Source organism: Phyllopteryx taeniolatus, chromosome 21, assembly GCF_024500385.1.
Source record: "Phyllopteryx taeniolatus isolate TA_2022b chromosome 21, UOR_Ptae_1.2, whole genome shotgun sequence".
Classification (NCBI taxonomy): Eukaryota; Metazoa; Chordata; class Actinopteri; order Syngnathiformes; family Syngnathidae; genus Phyllopteryx; species Phyllopteryx taeniolatus.
The window spans coordinates 1,694,471-1,712,721 of record NC_084522.1 but is presented as its reverse complement, the minus strand read 5'-3'; the positions used below and the strand labels follow the sequence as shown (position 1 = coordinate 1,712,721).

The 18,251-nt window shown below is 45.9% G+C and overlaps 1 protein-coding gene across 4 annotated transcripts; it reads right to left on the bottom strand.

The window, feature by feature from the left end:
* Positions 1-3,392: 3,392 nt before the first annotated feature.
* yrk (Yes-related kinase) lies at positions 3,393-17,411 on the bottom strand. 4 transcript variants are annotated; one of them, XM_061759868.1, is made up of 13 exons: positions 17,270-17,411; positions 14,185-14,236; positions 13,205-13,492; positions 12,894-12,996; positions 11,669-11,767; positions 11,446-11,549; positions 10,286-10,435; positions 9,854-10,018; positions 7,300-7,479; positions 6,176-6,252; positions 5,937-6,090; positions 5,626-5,757; positions 3,393-4,616 (listed from the first exon to the last, which is right to left on the bottom strand). In XM_061759868.1, exons 3-13 carry the CDS (start codon positions 13,443-13,445, stop codon positions 4,408-4,410), a joined length of 1,614 nt encoding a protein of 537 aa, XP_061615852.1. In that variant the 5' UTR covers positions 13,446-13,492; positions 14,185-14,236; positions 17,270-17,411; the 3' UTR covers positions 3,393-4,407. The 4 variants fall into 4 exon arrangements, with proteins under 4 accessions (XP_061615852.1, XP_061615850.1, XP_061615851.1 ...); XM_061759866.1 differs by lacking the exons at positions 14,185-14,236; positions 17,270-17,411 and having other exon boundaries at positions 13,205-14,163; XM_061759867.1 differs by lacking the exons at positions 9,854-10,018; positions 14,185-14,236; positions 17,270-17,411 and adding an exon at positions 8,211-8,366 and having other exon boundaries at positions 13,205-14,163.
* Positions 17,412-18,251: the final 840 nt, after the last annotated feature.

Sequence of the window (18,251 nt, the reverse complement as noted above, 5' to 3'; positions counted from 1 at the left end):
TATCATTAAACTGTAAAAATATACTCCTAATTAAAAAATACAATACAAACATACAAATACAAATTATGACAAAAAAATCCAAATATACAGTATACAGTATCCATCCATCCATCCATTTTCTGAGCCGCTTCTCCTCACTAGGGTCGCGGGCGTGCTGGAGCCTATCCCAGCTGTCATCGGGCAGGAGGCGGGGTACACCCTGAACTGGTTGCCAGCCAATCGCAGGGCACATAGAAACAAACAACCATTCGCACTCACAGTCAGGCCTACGGGCAATTTTAGAGTCTCCAATTAATGCATGTTTTTTTGGATGTGGGAGGAAACCGGAGTGCCCGGAAATAAAAATAAAATACTTTAGAGTCAGGTCGCAGAGCAACAAGTGCAAGCAAAATAAATCCTGGAAGCCACCTTAGCCAATCGGCAACCACCAAAACAAAACCCAAAACTGCACTCCAGGAAAAGGGGAAAGAACAAATAACGGAGGGATAGGAGACCCCAAAAAAAAAAAAAGAAAGAAAAAAATCAATCTGTTGATTGATTACTCACAATTTTTTCCCAAAATCCCTTGGCAGAATAATGCAACCCAGGAGTTGCACAATAATGTGGCTTTACATTCTTCAGCCTTCTGAAGTTACTACGCTCGTAACTTCAAACTCTCAAATTATCCAAATTAAACGATGCTGTCAAAAAGTAAAAGAACAGTCTTGTACTTTTTAAAAACTGAGAATAATAGCATAATAGAATGTAAAGAATTGCACCAGTTTGTGCATCATTTTAATTTAATGAGCATTATGCTGCTCCTTGTGGTGCGCATGATTTGGCCACCGGGGGTAGTATAATACAGACGTATGATGATACACGAAGAAGACGATCATCACTAATACAAGCTGCAGTAATACTAGTCATTTTCGCAGAGGATAAAGAATATATGCCTGTGAATATTGTTACGTTGCATGTGTTGCTACCGTCTCAGATGTTTCAAGGTTCATAAACATAACTACTGCAATATCAGTGCGAGTTCCGTTAGCCCATCGATGGCGTTTTCCATTATGTGTTAGCATTAAGCTCGCAGACTTTTCGGAAGACATTTCAGAAGTTTTGGTTTAGTCGTACAATAAACCTCAACTGGGAGTGGCGACTGACAGCGTCATGCTTCTTTTTTGGAACAATTGTTCACTATCTGCCAAAGTCGTTGAGACTGATTGTCCTCCTCGTTGCCAATGAGTTTGCACAAGACTCCATTTTGGCTCCATCGTTACCCAAAAGCAACCAAATTCTTGACGACAAAGAGACTTTTTTTTTTTTTTTTTTTAAACCTTCTACAAATAAGCAGAGAACACAGTTGGTGAGTGGCAGCGGCAAGCGCTGCACATACACATGCACGTGTGCTGCTGTGGCATCAACCCACACGCCTGCAAACTGCAGCAGGGCTCAAACAAAAGCCACTTCCACCACACACGCACGTGCACGCGCCGCGTGTTAGGTGCGCTGACCCCGCCAATGAGGACAGGCGCGACGTCGACGGCGCCACAAGGCCGTTGCCATGACAACTAGCAACGTTCGCACAGGTAGCGCGCACAATGCTGTTCTGCCTTCCCATCTCCTCTGACACGCAGACGCACACTCCAACACACACGCACACACAAGGACATTCGCTCGAGACTGACAAGACGGCTGCCGCGTGCCAAGCTGAGGCCATTTCCTTTTCTTTCCGACATTCGGAATTATTCATCACGTCCAAGTGGGATGTGCCAATTGGGAGAGAGAACGAGGGTGAGACATTGTGAGAGACACACATGCACGCACGCACGCACACACACAGACTGAGCGTCCGTCTGCATACTAACGGAAGCCGCAGCACAGCCAGCGCACGTCTCCAAGGGGCCCTTAAACAACAAACTGCCACTGGCCAGACACTGACATTGACTTCTCTCTCGTTTACCCCCCACCACCACCAAAGCACATACAAGAGCTGATAATTACCAATGAAGAGCGTCTCTCTCCTTCTCTTGCAGCAGAAGCGGCCCTGTTGCCTCTGCAAGATGAGCTGCTGCTGTTGTGTTCCAACAGCTGGGGGAGGGAGGAGGGGTGAGGAGGAGGAGGAGGAGGAGGGTGAGGAAAACTCCCGATGATGACGATAATGATGATGAGTGTCTGAAAGCTTGCATGTCGAAAAAACTATCTTGGCATGCAAAAAGTCCTGAAGTCAGCTAAAGCATAAGTGAAGTGCGGAGTTGTGTGTGCGTGTGCCCACATGGTCAGGTGGCACGCAAAATATACCAAATTCGTGAGAAATACGTTGACATTCATGACATATCGACACTATGGGTGTTGTGGTGTGCACGCATGCAGCGGTTACTCACTCGGGCGGATGATGGTGCTCAGCGGCGGACCGACGCTCCGCTCCTCGCCCGACGAGAGGCGCCGTTGTCGGGCTGGCTGCGCGGCATGTCGCGGTCAGCTCCTCCTCGCGACGGCAGAAAAGAAAAAGAAAAAAAACAGATGGAGATAAGGAAGAGGTGGAGGAGGAATGTCCGAGTGGTCCTGGTTCGGTGACGAGGTGAAGGAAGCAGCCGAGGAGGGGAGGAGACGAGCGAGTGCTCGCACGCCTCTGCAGCTCCAGCCGCTGTGTGTGTGTCTTGTGTGTTTCTCCCCAGTCCGCAAGCTGACTGTGCCTGCTGTCAAAAAGCCGTCCGGCTTCCCGTAGCTCCGCGTAATACCTGCGGAACTGTGGGAGTTGTAGTTTTCTAACGTTTACGCGCCATACATTGGTTTTTCGAAACAAATAACTAAATTGAACAACTTAAAGCGCACTAAAACAGATTATTATGACAGTTAAGTGAAGTTTTTACATCGTGCCTAGATTAGAGACGTTTACTTTTGTCACTATAACCGAATAAATGGCATTTACGCGACTTAACAAAATAGCTAGCTAGTTAGCGCGCGTGTTAGCGGCAAGATAGATAGATAAATAGATAAATAGATAGATAGAAAGATAGAAAAATAGATAGATCTTCATTATTGAGAAACATACACGTATTTAATTCCATGAGGAAATTTGTGGTGGACGGACGCGCCCGCCATTTTCCTTCGATTCATCCTTCGCAGTCCAAAGTATCGCGATAGTGGCCCCGTGGCGTGTAAAATAAATAAATAATGGAAGTGTTGTGAACTACAAAACGATACTTCCATAAATGATATTAAATAACGTTTTAAAAGTAAATCAAATTCTTAAAAAAGTTTTTAAAAAACAACACAAAATAACACTTGAAAGAGCCCTGACCGGAAGTGTTGTGAACTACAAAACAAGATAACATTTTCAATAAAGTTTAAAATAGAATGACAACACAAACCCAGACATTAAAGCGCCAAATAAATGATAAGAGATCGTATCCAAATATATCTGATCTTTATTACAACAAACATGACAGGGTTAAAGTCAACATAAAAAGGGTACAATAAAAAAGTCCAGAAGTATGACATTTCCCTTTTTGTGCTTTCACGCTGCCCTCCCAATGTATGAATGAATAAATGCTGACTTTGCTATAGATATAGTCTTTGTGATGTGTTAAATTAAAAACCTCTAAAAGACAGCTCATACAAAATATCAAAGTCATTCCTCACTGTCTCTTTCTCTTGACTCACCGGCACGACTGTAGGTAAAATATCTTGGATTTGGAAAAACTGTTAACACCAGAACTCACTGATGTGTTCAAGTAATCCTCTTGAATTTGTGACGTCAAATCCCAGGGTTCTCAAACCTTTACAAAGGAAAAAATAGGACTATGTTCTTAAAAAATACACCTTTAGTTCTCGATAAAAAAAAAAAAAATGTATTCCAGTAATAATACTCCTTTTGTATGTATACATGCAGGGATGTCAGATTTACGTGATGATACTGTACGTCATAATCATTTCACAGTTTTTAGCTGGCCAAAACTAACCTAGAGAGCAGTAATTGGTTTATTAAGTTTGTTTTATTGGCACGACATAATAATTTATTGCATTTAATTATTGCCTGGGGACCTCAGTTATACTGAACCACTGTTATAATCTATCCACACACACACACACACACACACACACACACAAATGCTTCATAATGTTTGCTCTGTCAAAACAGGATGATCAGTCCGGATGGATGCCGAAGAGGCTGGAATGGATGGAACAAACCAAATATGGCGGCTGAGGAAGAAGAGAGGATCATGTGGCAAGTTGCATCCCTCCTCCCCAACCATCTACATCGTCTTCCTTGTTGTCATGGTTACCGAGTAAAGCAACATCACTGCAGGGCTCGATCGGCCGAGGTCCAAGCGCGATTCCTCGTCCGTCCCGAAAGGTTGCGGGAAAAGGCAGCGGTTGTTCTAATGTTTGTTTTGTTCCGTGAGTTCTCGTGCGTGCGCGTTGTCACAGGTTCTCGCCGGGTTGGTACTGCGGCTCGGTGGCGGTGAAGTAATCCTCCAGGAAGGACTGCAGGTACTCGAAGGTGTGCCTCTCGTCAGCCTCGCGCCGCCAGCACTGCAGCATGAGCTCGTGGAGCGATGCGGGGCAGCCCGGGGCGCAGGCCATCCGGTAGCCCCGCTCCACCTGCTCCAGCACCTCGCGGTTGTTCATGCCTTCCGGGGATGGAGGGATTCGGTTAAGGATGGAGGGATGGAAGAGGAGGCGGGCAAATGGTGAAGTCATGCACGGCGCGTACTGACAGGACAACATTCTGTACACTTGCGCTAATGAGATCCAATATAAGAGCACGACAAATTGAAAACCTTTGAAAATGGCATTTTCAGCCCTCATTTATCCAACACTAACGAGTGCAAACCTTCGTATTGTCCACCAGATGGCACAACTCTTTCCCATTCAAAGCATACAGCAGAATTTTGGCGTGAATGGTTGACTGAATCCTATCGTATTGTATAGTTTTGGATCACATCGCATCAAAATTAGAGTGCCTCGTATCATTTCATATCGTAACGTATCGTATTGCAATGCATTGTGATCGGAGTGAATTGTATCGTATCGTATCATATCGGAAGTGGGGTGAATTGTACCGTATTGTCTTGAAATTGGAGTGAATAGCGTTGTATTGTATCGCATAGTATCGTAACTGGAGCGAATCGTATTCAATTGTATTGTACCGTATCGGATTGTATTGTGTCATATTGCATCGCAATTGGAGTAAATCTTATCGTAGTGTGGTGTAATTGGAGTAAACCATATTGAATGCTATTGTATCACAGTATCGTAACTGGAGTGAATCGTATCGTATCGTATTGCATTGTATCCAAATTGGAGTCAATTGTATTGTATCATATTCATCGGAGTGAATCATATCGTATTGCATGATATTGCATCATCCGGTATCATGATTGCGTTCGTCGCATTGTGTCATTATCGGTTTGAAACTTATCGTATCGCAGGCCCATCATATGGTAATTGTACTGCATTGTAATTGCAATGGATTGTATCGTATCATCTTCTACCGTATCAGCTTGTGCAATATCGTAGCCGATGTTATCGTGGATCATTTAAAGCGTGGAGCAAAATCATTCATTCCACAAGTTGTTAGATGAAAACCAGCAAGTCAAGTTTCCCAGATTGTTTGCCAAAACGTCCGAAAGTTTTCACCTGGGTAGGGCACGCGTCCCTTGGTGATGAGCTCGGTCAGCAGGATGCCGAAGCTCCAAACGTCCGACTTGATGGTGAAGCGTCCGTACAGCGCCGCTTCCGGCGCCGTCCATTTGATGGGGAACTTGGCCCCTGCAACCATGGCAACAAGGCAGCGTTTATGCTTTCATAATCACATATTACGTGCAGACGGCTATGGAAATAGACGAGCACAGAGGCGACAAACACTGGATCATCGCAACCTTCTGGCACGCGACTTGCCATCTTTGTCCGCACATACAGACGCACGCACACACACGCGCTCGCGTTACCTTGTCTGGCGGTGTACTCGTTGTCCTCGATGAGCCTGGCCAGGCCGAAGTCCGCGATCTTGCACACCAGGTTGTCTCCGACGAGGATGTTGGCGGCGCGCAGGTCTCTGTGGATGTAGTTCATCCTCTCGATGTAGGCCATCCCCGCCGCGATCTGAAACGCCAAACCCCGCGTTAGCACGTCACGCGTGCGCCGCCAGGACTGCCGCGAGATGTGATCTCCTTATTTTGTCGAAGACCTGCGCCGCCATGTCCACAAGCTGCGGGAGCTTCAGGTTTTGGCCCTCGCCGTCTTTTAAGAAGTCCAGCAAACTTCCTGGAAAGCGAGAGAGCGACAGGAAGTGATGATTCTTCATTTATGGGATTACGCATATTGAAAACATCCAAGGCAAACATGCGTTACAAACTTGCAAATCAAAGTGACGCACTAAAACGTTTCTCCATATGGCCGAAACTAGGAAATTAAGCTACGTTGATTTTATCTTATCTTTGCTGTGAATTGTATTGTATCTCATCATAGAGGGAATTGCATTGTTCATATTCTATCTCATTATATTCTATCATATCGCATTGTATCCCATTGCAGCGCATCGTCATCGTAGCTAATCATGTAGTCAATAATAATTGGAATGAACACTTGCTATCGGATTGCATCATACATTATAACCAAATAGGATGTTGTAATTGGAGTGATTTGAATCGTATCCCATTATATCAAATCGGAACGGAAGTGAATCGTAATTAGAGTGAATTGTGTTGGGAATACAGTCAACATTGTGTCATGTTGTATCATAACTGGAATTCATTTTATTGTTTGTATTGTACTGCATTGTACAGAATCTCTATCATATCGTATCGTAACTGGAGTGAATTGTATCGTAAGCGCATTGAATCCTACTGTATCATAATTTGAGCAAATACTTGGCATCGTATCATATCAAATCGTGTTGTCATTGGAGAGAATGTAGCATGTAGCATATTGCATTCGATCCTATTGTAACTGGGGTGAATCGTATCGTAAGTGGAGAGAATTGTAGAATCGCATTTATGGTATCGTAATATATTGTATTGCCTCATAATTGGAGTCAATCATATCGTATCGTATCGTATCAGATCATATACTGTTTTCATTGGAGTGGATCGAATCGTATCGCATGATATCATCGTAATTGGACTGAGTCGTATCGCTCGTATTGTATCGCATTGTGCAGAATTGTATCACGATGCCCCCTAATCGGAGTCCGCCCAATCATCCCGCATTTTATTGTATCGTGTCGCAATCGTAATCGGAGAGGCTCATGTCGTGGGTAGCGCATCGTTTTCGGTGACGGAGACGCACACCCCACATTCGCGCGCGACAAACCTTGGCTCATGAACTCGGTGATGATGTAGATGGGCTCCTCGGACACGACGGCGTAGAGCTGCACCAGCTTGTCGTGGCGCAGCCTCTTCATGATCTGAGCCTCCTCCAGGAAGGCCTCGGGCGACATGGTGCCCGGCTTCAGCGTCTTCACCGCGACCTTGGTGGTCCCGTTCCACATGCCTGACATTCACACGCAAGCCGCGTCAAGAAACGCACGCGGGGAGGACGGCGCGTGCTGTGAAGGATTGTCGGTTTAGCGCATGCGGCTTGCGCGTCAAATCGAAGCGAGCGAGCACATGCGCACGCTGCGACGCGTGGAAAGCAAAACCTGAGCCACGTGGACAGCGCTCGTTTTCCCCCCCGAAGGAATTCAAAATAACGCACACAAAAAAAATATCTAAAAATAGTCGTAAAGAAATTGGAACTCAAATCCGATATTTTTTCAAATGAATACATTTCAATATTGAGTTTTTACAACAATCAGTGGGGGGAAAAAATGAAAGTACTGGTCTAAAGTCTTGGGTCACCACTACATTTGTTGTATAGACAGTAATTATTTCTTCATCAACGTAATTAAAACTGCTCAAGTTTGTATTTTGAATTTTAAATCAGTTACATTGAATGAAATCCCTTGCTAATTTCATAGCAGTAAGATTGTGGTAGTGAGTGATGATTATATTCGGAATATTCCATGTCGCAAAATATTTGGGAATTCCAAATTTCAAAGCCAAGAACGTGAACGTGTATTTATACTATACTATATATTAGAATCGAGCTGCTGTGAAAACAGGTCATTAAAACAACAAAACTGGTGGTCGCCGAAGACTTTGGCAGAGGACAAAGCCACGCAGGTTGATTGCGCTTTGTTTTTTGGGTTTTTTTTTTTTGGTTTTTTTTTTGCGGACTCTCACCCATCCACACGTCCCCAAAGCAGCCGTGTCCCAACTTCCTCTGCAGGGACAGCATGGACCGGGTCACCTCCCAGGCGTCCCAGCCCAGGCCCACGGTGAGCGGCGTGCAGTTGGGGCAGGCCTTGGTCAGGTAGTAGCACAGCCCATCGTTAGTGTCTTGGGATGGAGGGATGCATGGAGTGGTAGAGTGATGGAGGGATGGGAGGAAGGGTGACAATGGGGGGGGGGGGCAGGTGAGAGGATGATGGTACATGCGCATGCGACGACGGCGACAGAGGGCGAGGGTCCGGCCGTGCACACCTGGATGCACATTTTTCAAAAGTAGTCAAAATATTATATGACGTGACCAAAAAAAAAAGTATTGGGACACGAGGACGCCCCGCAAAAGAGGACGTGAAAAGTAGCGAATACCTTGTATTACGATACAGTGGTCCTGGGAGAATATTAGGATATATGGCCATACCTGAATATGTATTCGAAGAAGACGAATTATATCGTATCGTAAAGTGGTGTGAATCAAATGACAGTATATTGCGTCATAATTGGAGTGAACCGCATCGTCTCTTATATATCGTATCCTGTTGTAATTGTCGCGGATCGTATCTTATCGTATCACGTCGTAACACATCATATCTGTACCGCTTCGCAATTGGAGTGGATCAATTTCGTATTGTGTCGCATCGTAATTGGTGGGAATGGTTTGATATTGCGTTGTTGGAATTGGAGCGTCGCACCAAATCTCCTCACATCACATCATAAATGAAGTGAATGGTATCATATCATAAATGTCATATTATAACGTTTTGTTTTGCATCGTATTTGTATCGTTTCGGATCCTATCGTACTGTATTTGGAGTAAACGATATTGTATATTTTCATGTCGTACCCCATTGTATTGCATTGTGTGACATTGCGTCATATCACAGTATTGTATCATATCGCATTGTAATCGGTGTGAATCGTGTTATATTCAATTGTATTACATTGCAATTGAAGTGATACGCTTCGCATCGCATCTTATCGTGTCGCGTCATAATTGAAGTCATTGAAATGCTACCTTCATCATATAATATCACTTCATACACTCTGTAAAAGTATCACGCCGTAATCGGAGGGAATGACTTCGTATCGTATTATATCGTAATTTGAGTGCATGATATTGTATGGAATCGCATTGCATTGTAACTAAGGTCACAGTGGGACTATTTTATCATCGTATTTCGTTGACGATAATGGTAGGATTGCGATACAGCGATATCGGAAGAAATCGATCATCTATACGAAACATTGACGAATGTACTGTAGATTTATGTTGTATACAAAAAGCGAAAAACATCAATATTGACATTGAATGTACTGATAACTTATGTGAATAGAAATGCTTCGATACACATGTGAATATGATGTTTTGTTGTTGTTCTCGAGACGTCCATGCTTGTCCCAATACTTTTGTCCCATGAAGCGGCGTGATAGTTTACTATGTTCATAAACACAACGCAACGAAAGCCGTTTCTATTTTCTCTTCTTGATTCAATCCAGGTCTGCTTCTACCGAGACCCCCGACAATGGCCCCCCAAACCCCCACCCCCCCCCCCCCCCTCCCGGCGCCCGACCCCCGCACGACACCTCCCCATGCGTCCTACCCATCCAAACTTCTCCAAACTGGCCGTTGCCCAACTTTTTAATCAGCTGCAGGGATTCGCGGGGAATCTCCCACATGTCCTTGGTCTTCACCGATAGGTCGGCCAGCTTGGGCATGCCCCGCGTGCAGCTGCCAATCAGGCGGCAGCACAGCCCCGCCGCTCGCTCTGAGCCAGGCGGGGGAGGGACAGCACGCAGGAAGTAGAAAAACAAAACACATGAAGGGAAAAGGAAGCAAAACACGTTTGCTCGGGCACACAGAATCACACTTTTTTTTGGTTCCTTCTTTTTGGTCACCTCCGCACAAACGAGCGTCACGAAAAGTCAACATTTGACTTCGGGAGCGACAAACAGAGACCAACGAGGCCAACGATCCAAAGAATGTCAACTAAAAGCAGAAACATCCAACGGTTGCAACAAGTTGGGAGCGGTACCTGTGTAGTGCGTCACCAGCTGCTGCACCGTGTCAAACTGAGACCGGGTGGTGATGTAGTAGCCGCCGTTGTCCAGCTTGCGGATCTTATAGTGCTTCACGTGGTCTCCCTTGTTGTCGTCCCAGTCGCGGATGGACAGCGAGTAAGCGCCTAAAAAGGACGAGACGCAATTTCAGGGGATCGCTGACAAGTTCAATTCTGACTTGGCTCGTTTTCCGCACAGCTAAAAATACTTCAATAAAAAAAAAAAAAGCCAAGAGAAATAGATACCAAAAATATATACAATGAATGAACCATAATTCAATACTAAATGACATCGAAAGCTAAAAGTAGGTCCAAGAATTAAAAAAATGCAATAAAATAAGTCAACACAATAAAAATATATAATACAAAAAACGTGTATATATATATATATATATATAAATACAAACATATAATCAAATACATCAATTATAATATATAAATAATGATTAAATCATATTTTACATGTTAATTTTTTTTAAATAACGTAATTGATATCTAAAACGAAAGAATATAATGGATAAAATAAGATAATACAATTAAAAAATATATAATAACAAAAAGGTAAATGTAGAGACTTTGAAAAGGTCATTTAAAAAAAACAATACATAAAAATGGGGAATTTTTTGAATTTAAAAAGAAGAAAGTCAATAACTGATAATATATATCAAATGAAAAATTCTAAATTACACTATACATCTGAGTAAAGTGACCAATGAAAAGCCTGTCTCTCAAAATTCTGTCGGGCTTTTTTTGTTCTGGAAAGTAAAAATGAAAAAAAAATCCTTACATTTTGCATAAAACCTTTCAACTTGTTAACAACTTGCTGGTTGTTGCTGGAACTTGTGGCTGATTTATTTTGGCAGCGTACGCAAATAAAGCTCAACATTCAAATGGGTTTCCATCGTTACTATCCTAGTTGTGCATGTAGCAATGTGCAGTGTGGTTAGTATTGTCCTTGTGCTTTGCATTAATAACATCGAAGCTGTTTCTAATATTTGGACCCTCTGATGTAGCTAACAAATGACCTCCGACATCCCAAACAGATCTCACAATGATGTGCAGGTGTATGTGCTCCTGTGTAAGTTTCGAGCAAGTGTGTGTGCGCGCGCGCGCGCGTGTGTGTGCGGTCACTCAACCTTTGGTGGTTTCGCTCTCGCGGATGAGAAAAGTCCCCCTCTGGTTGCCGTGGCCCAGCAGTTGTCGTTCCGCATCCTTCCTCCCCATCTTTCCGAAATACCACCTGTCGCCATAGCAACATCTGGTCTCTGTCTCTCTCTCTCTCTCTCTCTCTCTCGCTCACGCACACACACACGCCCAACCTGACCTCCCCGGTGCGTGCGCGCGTGTGCGCATACTCACTCCTCGGCCTGTATGGAGTCGACCGGAGCGACGTAGTTGGACGGGATGTATCCGGCGTTGCCCGTGTCCAACGAACGAGCCTCCCACCAGTCGCCTTCGCTGCAATAAAAAGCAGCCGACCATCAAATTGTTTTTTGCATTTTGAGAATTTGCAAGTGCAACGCAAAACACTCCTATCAAAAAGCAGCTTTCCCCATTGAAATGAATGGAGATGCTATTAATCCGTTCCAGCGCCTCAAAAAACACACCAACAAAATAGGAAAAATAGCACTGTACAGTTATGAAAATGTTATACATCATCAAAAATATACAGCAATGACATTGATTAGAATGTAAATCATTTGTAATAAGTTTGTGCATTATGATTTCATGCGGTAATTAAAAGGGAATTGTGCGTCTGGTGTGTGCACCTTGAATATGGCAATATAATACATACAGACATGAAACACAGATTTGATGAACCGACGCAAATACGCTGCAATAATATTAGCCGCTTTTCACAGAGGATAAAGAATATATGCCGGGGATAGGGACCGGGCCAGACTGCGTATAGCGAAATCCCACGGATAATTGGCGAGCATTATAATCGTGGGTTGGTTCCCCAAAAAAGGAAAAAAAAAAAAGGGAAAACATTGAAACAAAAGATGCAAATTTTCCTTTTTTGTTAAATTGCTGGAGCTGGAGCGGATTGCTGGAGCTGTCTCTCTCTCGTGTAATTCTCTTTGTTTGATGTTTAATTGTGACGTTCTGCTTATTTATGGAGTTAAATCTCGAGTGACGGATGGCCAGTATCCCGAGAGACAAGTCACGGAGTGTTTTGGGACTTACGGGGTTGATTATTGGCTTTTAGTGTCGTGAGGGATGAAAACGCTCCCACAAATGTGCCCGTTAGGGTACTGCGATGCCCTGGCATGTGGGCAAGGAGAGCCCAACTGTTAAACATACAAATACAAAAGGAGAAGGATCTGCTGTACACCACTGCTCACGCCCAGACCCTCACGCTCAGAGTCACCCACGCCAGCTCCTGTCGTCACTCACTAGGCCACGCCACTTAAAGGCACACATCCAACACAAATACTACAGTAGTACAGGAATAACATTTTACAAAAAGCAGTGCGTGGTATCGTTTCGAACGATAAATGTTTATTTATTATTAAAAAGATGTCACAAACATCGCAAGCTCGGTCACGTGACGAGTTCCAGCGGCGATCGGTGAAGCGCTTACGTGTTGTTGATGATCTGAAACTTCTCCCCCTTCTGGAAGGTCAGATCGTCCTCCGTGCGGGCGTCGTAGCCGTACAGCGCGATGAAGAGCGTCACGCCGCCGCCTGTAGCGCCCCCCCCCGCCGACAAAACAAGGAACATCCGCTAGTTTCACACTCACGGAAGACTTTGGATGGCAAGACAGGGTTTTGGTTGCCTTTTGTTTGTTTGTTTCAGTCGCATAAGCTTCAATTGACAAAATATGTATTTTTGTTGGTGCAACGCAATACTCATAATACAGAATCTGCAGTCGAAAGCGGAAAATGTGCGTACTCGTGACTCCGGCGGTCCAGTGTTGCATGTTGGAGTTGGGGAAGACGGCGCCGCCGGAGAATCCCTTGTTGAAGTCCGGTATGGCCTGCGTGGGGTCCGGACAGTAGCGCCCCTGCGGCGCGCCGGCCGACGAGGCGCCGTCGGCGTCGCCTAGCGACGGCGCGGCAGCGTCGGCGCCGCCGGTCAAGGCGGACGCTTCCGGTTTGGCCGACTTCTTCTGTTTGCAGCAAGCGCAACCCATCGTGGGCGCTCGCGACACGGACGGACGGACGGACGGACGGACGGCGTCTGCGCGAGGGACGGCCGGACACTTCATTAGGTACACGCACGACGAGCAGTACTCCTAGCACGACTTAGATGGACACTTGTTTTGTTTCTGATGACGACTCTGGGTAGTTCTTCAACTACTACTCTGCTCTGACAGTATTACCACTAGCACAGTATTAACACTATTTGTATGATTACCACATCTCATAGTACAACTACTTCACTTCCAGTACCTGTACAGTCGGCATGCACACTACTACTACTACTACTACTACTGTTACTATTACTACTACTACTATTATTACTCTGGGCAGGAATTCTGGTAGTTTTTGTAGCGCTCTGCTATAACAGTACTTCTACTACTACCAGTGACACCCCTATAAATTCTACAATCCGTTCTACAACTACGACTAGAACGTTTTGTACTCTGCTTTGACAATATGTAGACACTACTAGTACTGCTACTTATACTACCATTTCTACCACTATTACTACTACTACTATTATACTACTAATACCCCCACTTTTACTACTTCTTGCACGAGAACCACTGCTACTAGTTACCATCATTACTACTACCACCACCAGTGGCACTACCAGCAATGCTACTACTACTTCTATGATTACCACTAGTACTGTGACTTGTGTCCATTTTGTGTTAAAGTCCTGCATCGTGCTCGAGGTGCAGGTGGAAACGAGAACGTTCTCCTCACCTGATGTCTTCTCTTCTTCTCCCGTCAGATCATCTGGCGGTCAGCATCGCCGCTGCAACAGAGACAAAACGTCGGCGTCGGAGGAGAAGAAGAAGAAGAAGAAGAAGTTACAGACGAGCGGGGCGGGAGATAAGCGAGTCAGACGCAAGGTTAGCCACATCCTCTTTTCAGCCTTTCGCCGTTTCAAAAAAAGGGACGCCTGTGTCATACTCGCTTGTCAATAGTTGAGCGTGTGGTGAAATAACCTGCCCATGTTCTCACATGTCGGGGGGGGGGGGGGGGGGGGTGAAAAGTTGCACCGAGACCGTTGCGCCATGCCAACGGGCACTTGATTATGTACACCTGCGAGCCAATTCTGCTGCCCCGACAGAGAAAATAATGCAACACCGGATCATCAGTAATGATGAGTAAAAGTTGGGGGGGGGGGGGGGGGGGGGGGGGGGGGGGGGGGGGGGGGGTCACCTGTGTCGCTTGGTTTGTGGCGTGTTTCCGCCCTGGCGCGCAAATTATTGATTTATTGTAAGTACAACCAAAAAAAATTAACAATTTCACATGTATAATACATTATTATTATTTTTTCAATAGTTCATTAATTATAATCAATTGAGCAAAATGGTGTACCTAATAAAATGGCCAGAGTGTGTCCTTTTCAGAAGTGTGAAAAACAAGGCCGCTAAAAATTGACACTCAAAATACTCGTACTCTCACGCACACACGGACTATCGGGTCCAACATCAGGGAGGAACAGGAAGTTAGCCATGTTGACGCTTCCTGTCCACTGATCTGATGGCTCCCCCTTTTTCCTGGAAACGCAGGCCACCGTTCATACACAATTGCTATTTGTTAAACAAGCGTAAAAAGAAGGTACCGATGGAGGCCCCGCACTTGCTTCATTCCGCCCCCGAAGCCACGGGAAGTTCGGTCGGCATGTCGAACGGGCGCAGACCCACGAAAAAAGTTTCGCAAAGCTCCGCCCGAACATCCAAAGGAAGTCGGCCATTTTGCTTGAACGCAACCATTTTGGCTCGGTAGCACCCGCTAGAATTCAAAAGAATTGGGCCCCTGAAGCCAGTTTCACTGAGCAACTCGAAATTTGGTAGACATGTCTAACAGGAGTAGAGCCACAAAAAAGTCTCAAGAAGCCACGCGCCAAAAGACACAGCGAGGCTGCCATTTTGCTCCGAAGCGGCCATTTGGCCATAAAACCGACAGCTTGAATTCTTACTATTAATAAGCATCGGCTCGTGCCGCGTGGCGTGCTCACATAAACCATGTCCGCAAAACACCCGAATCTGAGCGACACACCCTTTTCCTGTGCAGATAAGCTGCCTGTGCTGGGGAATTCGACACGCACAAACGCGCAATTCCGACGTACAGTACCGAGTGGTGTACTTTCCCGCTTTCTCGAGTTGTTCCTCTTTTTCTAACCTTTCTTTCTCTTGCCTCGCCTCACTCGCGCATTCCCAGGAAGCCCCGGCAGGATGCGGAGTGCGGGTGTGCAGGATGGTAGGACAATGGGAAGGCTTACACACACACACACACACACACGCATTTACAGAGAGGTACACGCCGAAGGGCGAAGAACGGGTTGTAAGGGAAAAGGCCTGTTTCCGCACCATGTCGTCACATCCTCCCCGGCTCTGACATTCCAAAGTATTGCGAAGGCCGGTTGCCACGGTAACCGCCAGACAGCGGACAGGTGTGACGTCCACCTGATTTCCGAGGAAGGCCGCGAGGATGACCGGCGCGGCCGAGCCGCCCGCGCTTCCTTCCTTCCCTCCTTCCTTCCTTCCTTCCTTCCTCCCTGGCACGGAAACATTCCGAGACGGCTGCGGCACCGAAGCGGGACCGAGCGAGATGGGAACGCCGTCCCGGGCGTCTTCCCGCGTGGGAGTTTTCAGTGATTCAGTGGCGACCGATCCCCGCTTCACCTTTCAATTTTGCTGTTTAATACTGAGTCAGCGTGGGTATTCTCGTTCACTTCAACTTCCTTTTTTTTGTCTACGTGTCATTCAGTCGGCATTCCGAAGTGACTCGGCGACATCTCGCACGCTACAAGTACGAGCACACGCACAGTGAGCGCATCAGCGCCCGTTCGGGAACTTCATATCAACTTAATAGCCGACTTCTAACGAGAGACGAGCAAGTACCGACAGAAGGTGTCGGTATCGAGCCGATACCGGCCTGATTTCAAGGGTATTCGTGAAGGCTGCCGATACCCGTCGTCGATACTTAAGGCCCAAAAATCCGACACGGACCGCTTCCCCCTCGCCAATATTGGCGCTACCCTACGGGCGCTTTCACACATCGGCGAATCGTCATGTGCGTCACAAGGAACGAAAGGTCCTTGGTTCACAATTATCTGTCATCGTTGTTCATTTCAATTTTCCCAGTGCTATCGGTACTCAGTATTGGTGAGTACTCGAGTGAATACTCGTACTGGTATCGATCTGGGGAAAAAAAAAAATGCTATTGAACATGCTTACTTCTACCCTAAATGAAACTAATAACAAAAATCCATGACGCACCAAAAAAAAAAAAAACACACACACACACACAAACCGGGAACATCTGGGCCTGTTTGGGAACTTCATATCAACATGACCTTTATCTTGAATAAAACCAATAACAACAACGTATGGGTCACCCAATGAAGCAGAAAACACACACACACACACACACACGAACGCACAGTGGGAACATCTCGGCCTGTTTGGGATCTTCATACCAACTTAATGCCAGACTTCTACCCTAAATACAACTAGTAACAAAAGCCCTTGAGGCTCCAAAAACACGGCTAACACACACACACACACACACACACACACACACACACACACAGTGGGAATATCTGGGAACGGCACGGCCTGTTCGGGAACTCCAGATCCACTTCATATCTGACTTCTGCCTAATTTTAAACCCAAAAACAACAATCCACGGCGCACCAAACAACACAGGAAACACACCAAATTCCGATTTTGAAGTATTATGCAAGCGATTCCTGATGTTTTTGGGGAAGTAAAAGCCAAACAAAGTCTTTAAAATGAATCAGTAATCAGGAACTAAATAAAAGTCAAATGTTTACCAGCGGGATGTCGTCGTCGCCTGTGAAGCCGGGCGTCCACTTGCTCGGCTGCTGCGCAACTTTTCGACGTGAGCGTGCGTGCGTGCGCGCGCGCGCAAACTGGACCGGAAAACGTACAGCAACGGTCCAACCCACCGCAGCCCGGAGCGCGTACGCGCTCACGCGCACACACATTTCCGCTTTTTGCGCAACACATTGTTGATTAATGACCAATGGTAGACTCTGGATGCTGGTGACGTCACGTCAACAGCATCCGTTGTCTGGTTGCAAGTGGACTAAAAGCAATAGAAAAGTTTCTAAGTGTGTTTTCGCCGCAGGGGGTCGCGTTTGGGACGTTACGCCCACTTGAGGCGCGCAATAGAGGAACAAAGTGCACTTTTCTTTGTGCTTTGTCTCCCTCTTGCGGTGGTTCGGTGCATCGCATAGGAAATGAAAAGCATGACATGTAGCAACAACACAAATGGCTATGGATCACAGATCAAGACAGAAAGATGGATTAGATCAATAGAAACGTAGTAGAGCTAGATATATTGGACTTATTGGGTATACAGTGGACCCCCACATACTCGCAGTTCAGCAACCAGGGGATTGTTTCCCCCCCCCCCCCCTCCCCAGAGCCAGATGAGGTGGCTGGGGCATCTGATTCGGATGCCTCCCGGGCACGTCCCACCGGGAGGAGACCCGGGGACGACCCGGGACACGCCGGAGAGACTACGTCTCCCGACTGGCCTGGGAACGCATCGGGATCCCCCGGAAGAGCTGGATGAAGTGGCTGGGGAGAGGGAAGTCTGGGCGTCCCTGCTAAAGCTACTGCCCCCGCAATCCGACCTCGGATAAGCGGTAGAAAATGGATGGATGCTTTCATTTTTTGGCATTTAATTTTTTTTTTTAAAAGTTCATGTTTACAATTAAACTATGACGACATGAAGACATTTAAAGAGTCATCTAAGGAGTTCTCATTTTAAAGAACTCCACTGTGTGG

Coding starts and splice junctions, on each gene's coding strand:
- yrk (XM_061759866.1), bottom strand. CDS start 13,520: ATGAAGTGTCCGGCCGTCCCTCGCGCAGACGCCGTCCGTCCGTCCGTC. Junction 11,550..11,668: donor GACTCCATACAGGCCGAGGA/GTGAGTATGCGC, acceptor CTATGGCGACAG/GTGGTATTTCGGAAAGATGG. Junction 6,253..7,299: donor CACCGAGTTCATGAGCCAAG/GTTTGTCGCGCG, acceptor CTCGCTTTCCAG/GAAGTTTGCTGGACTTCTTA.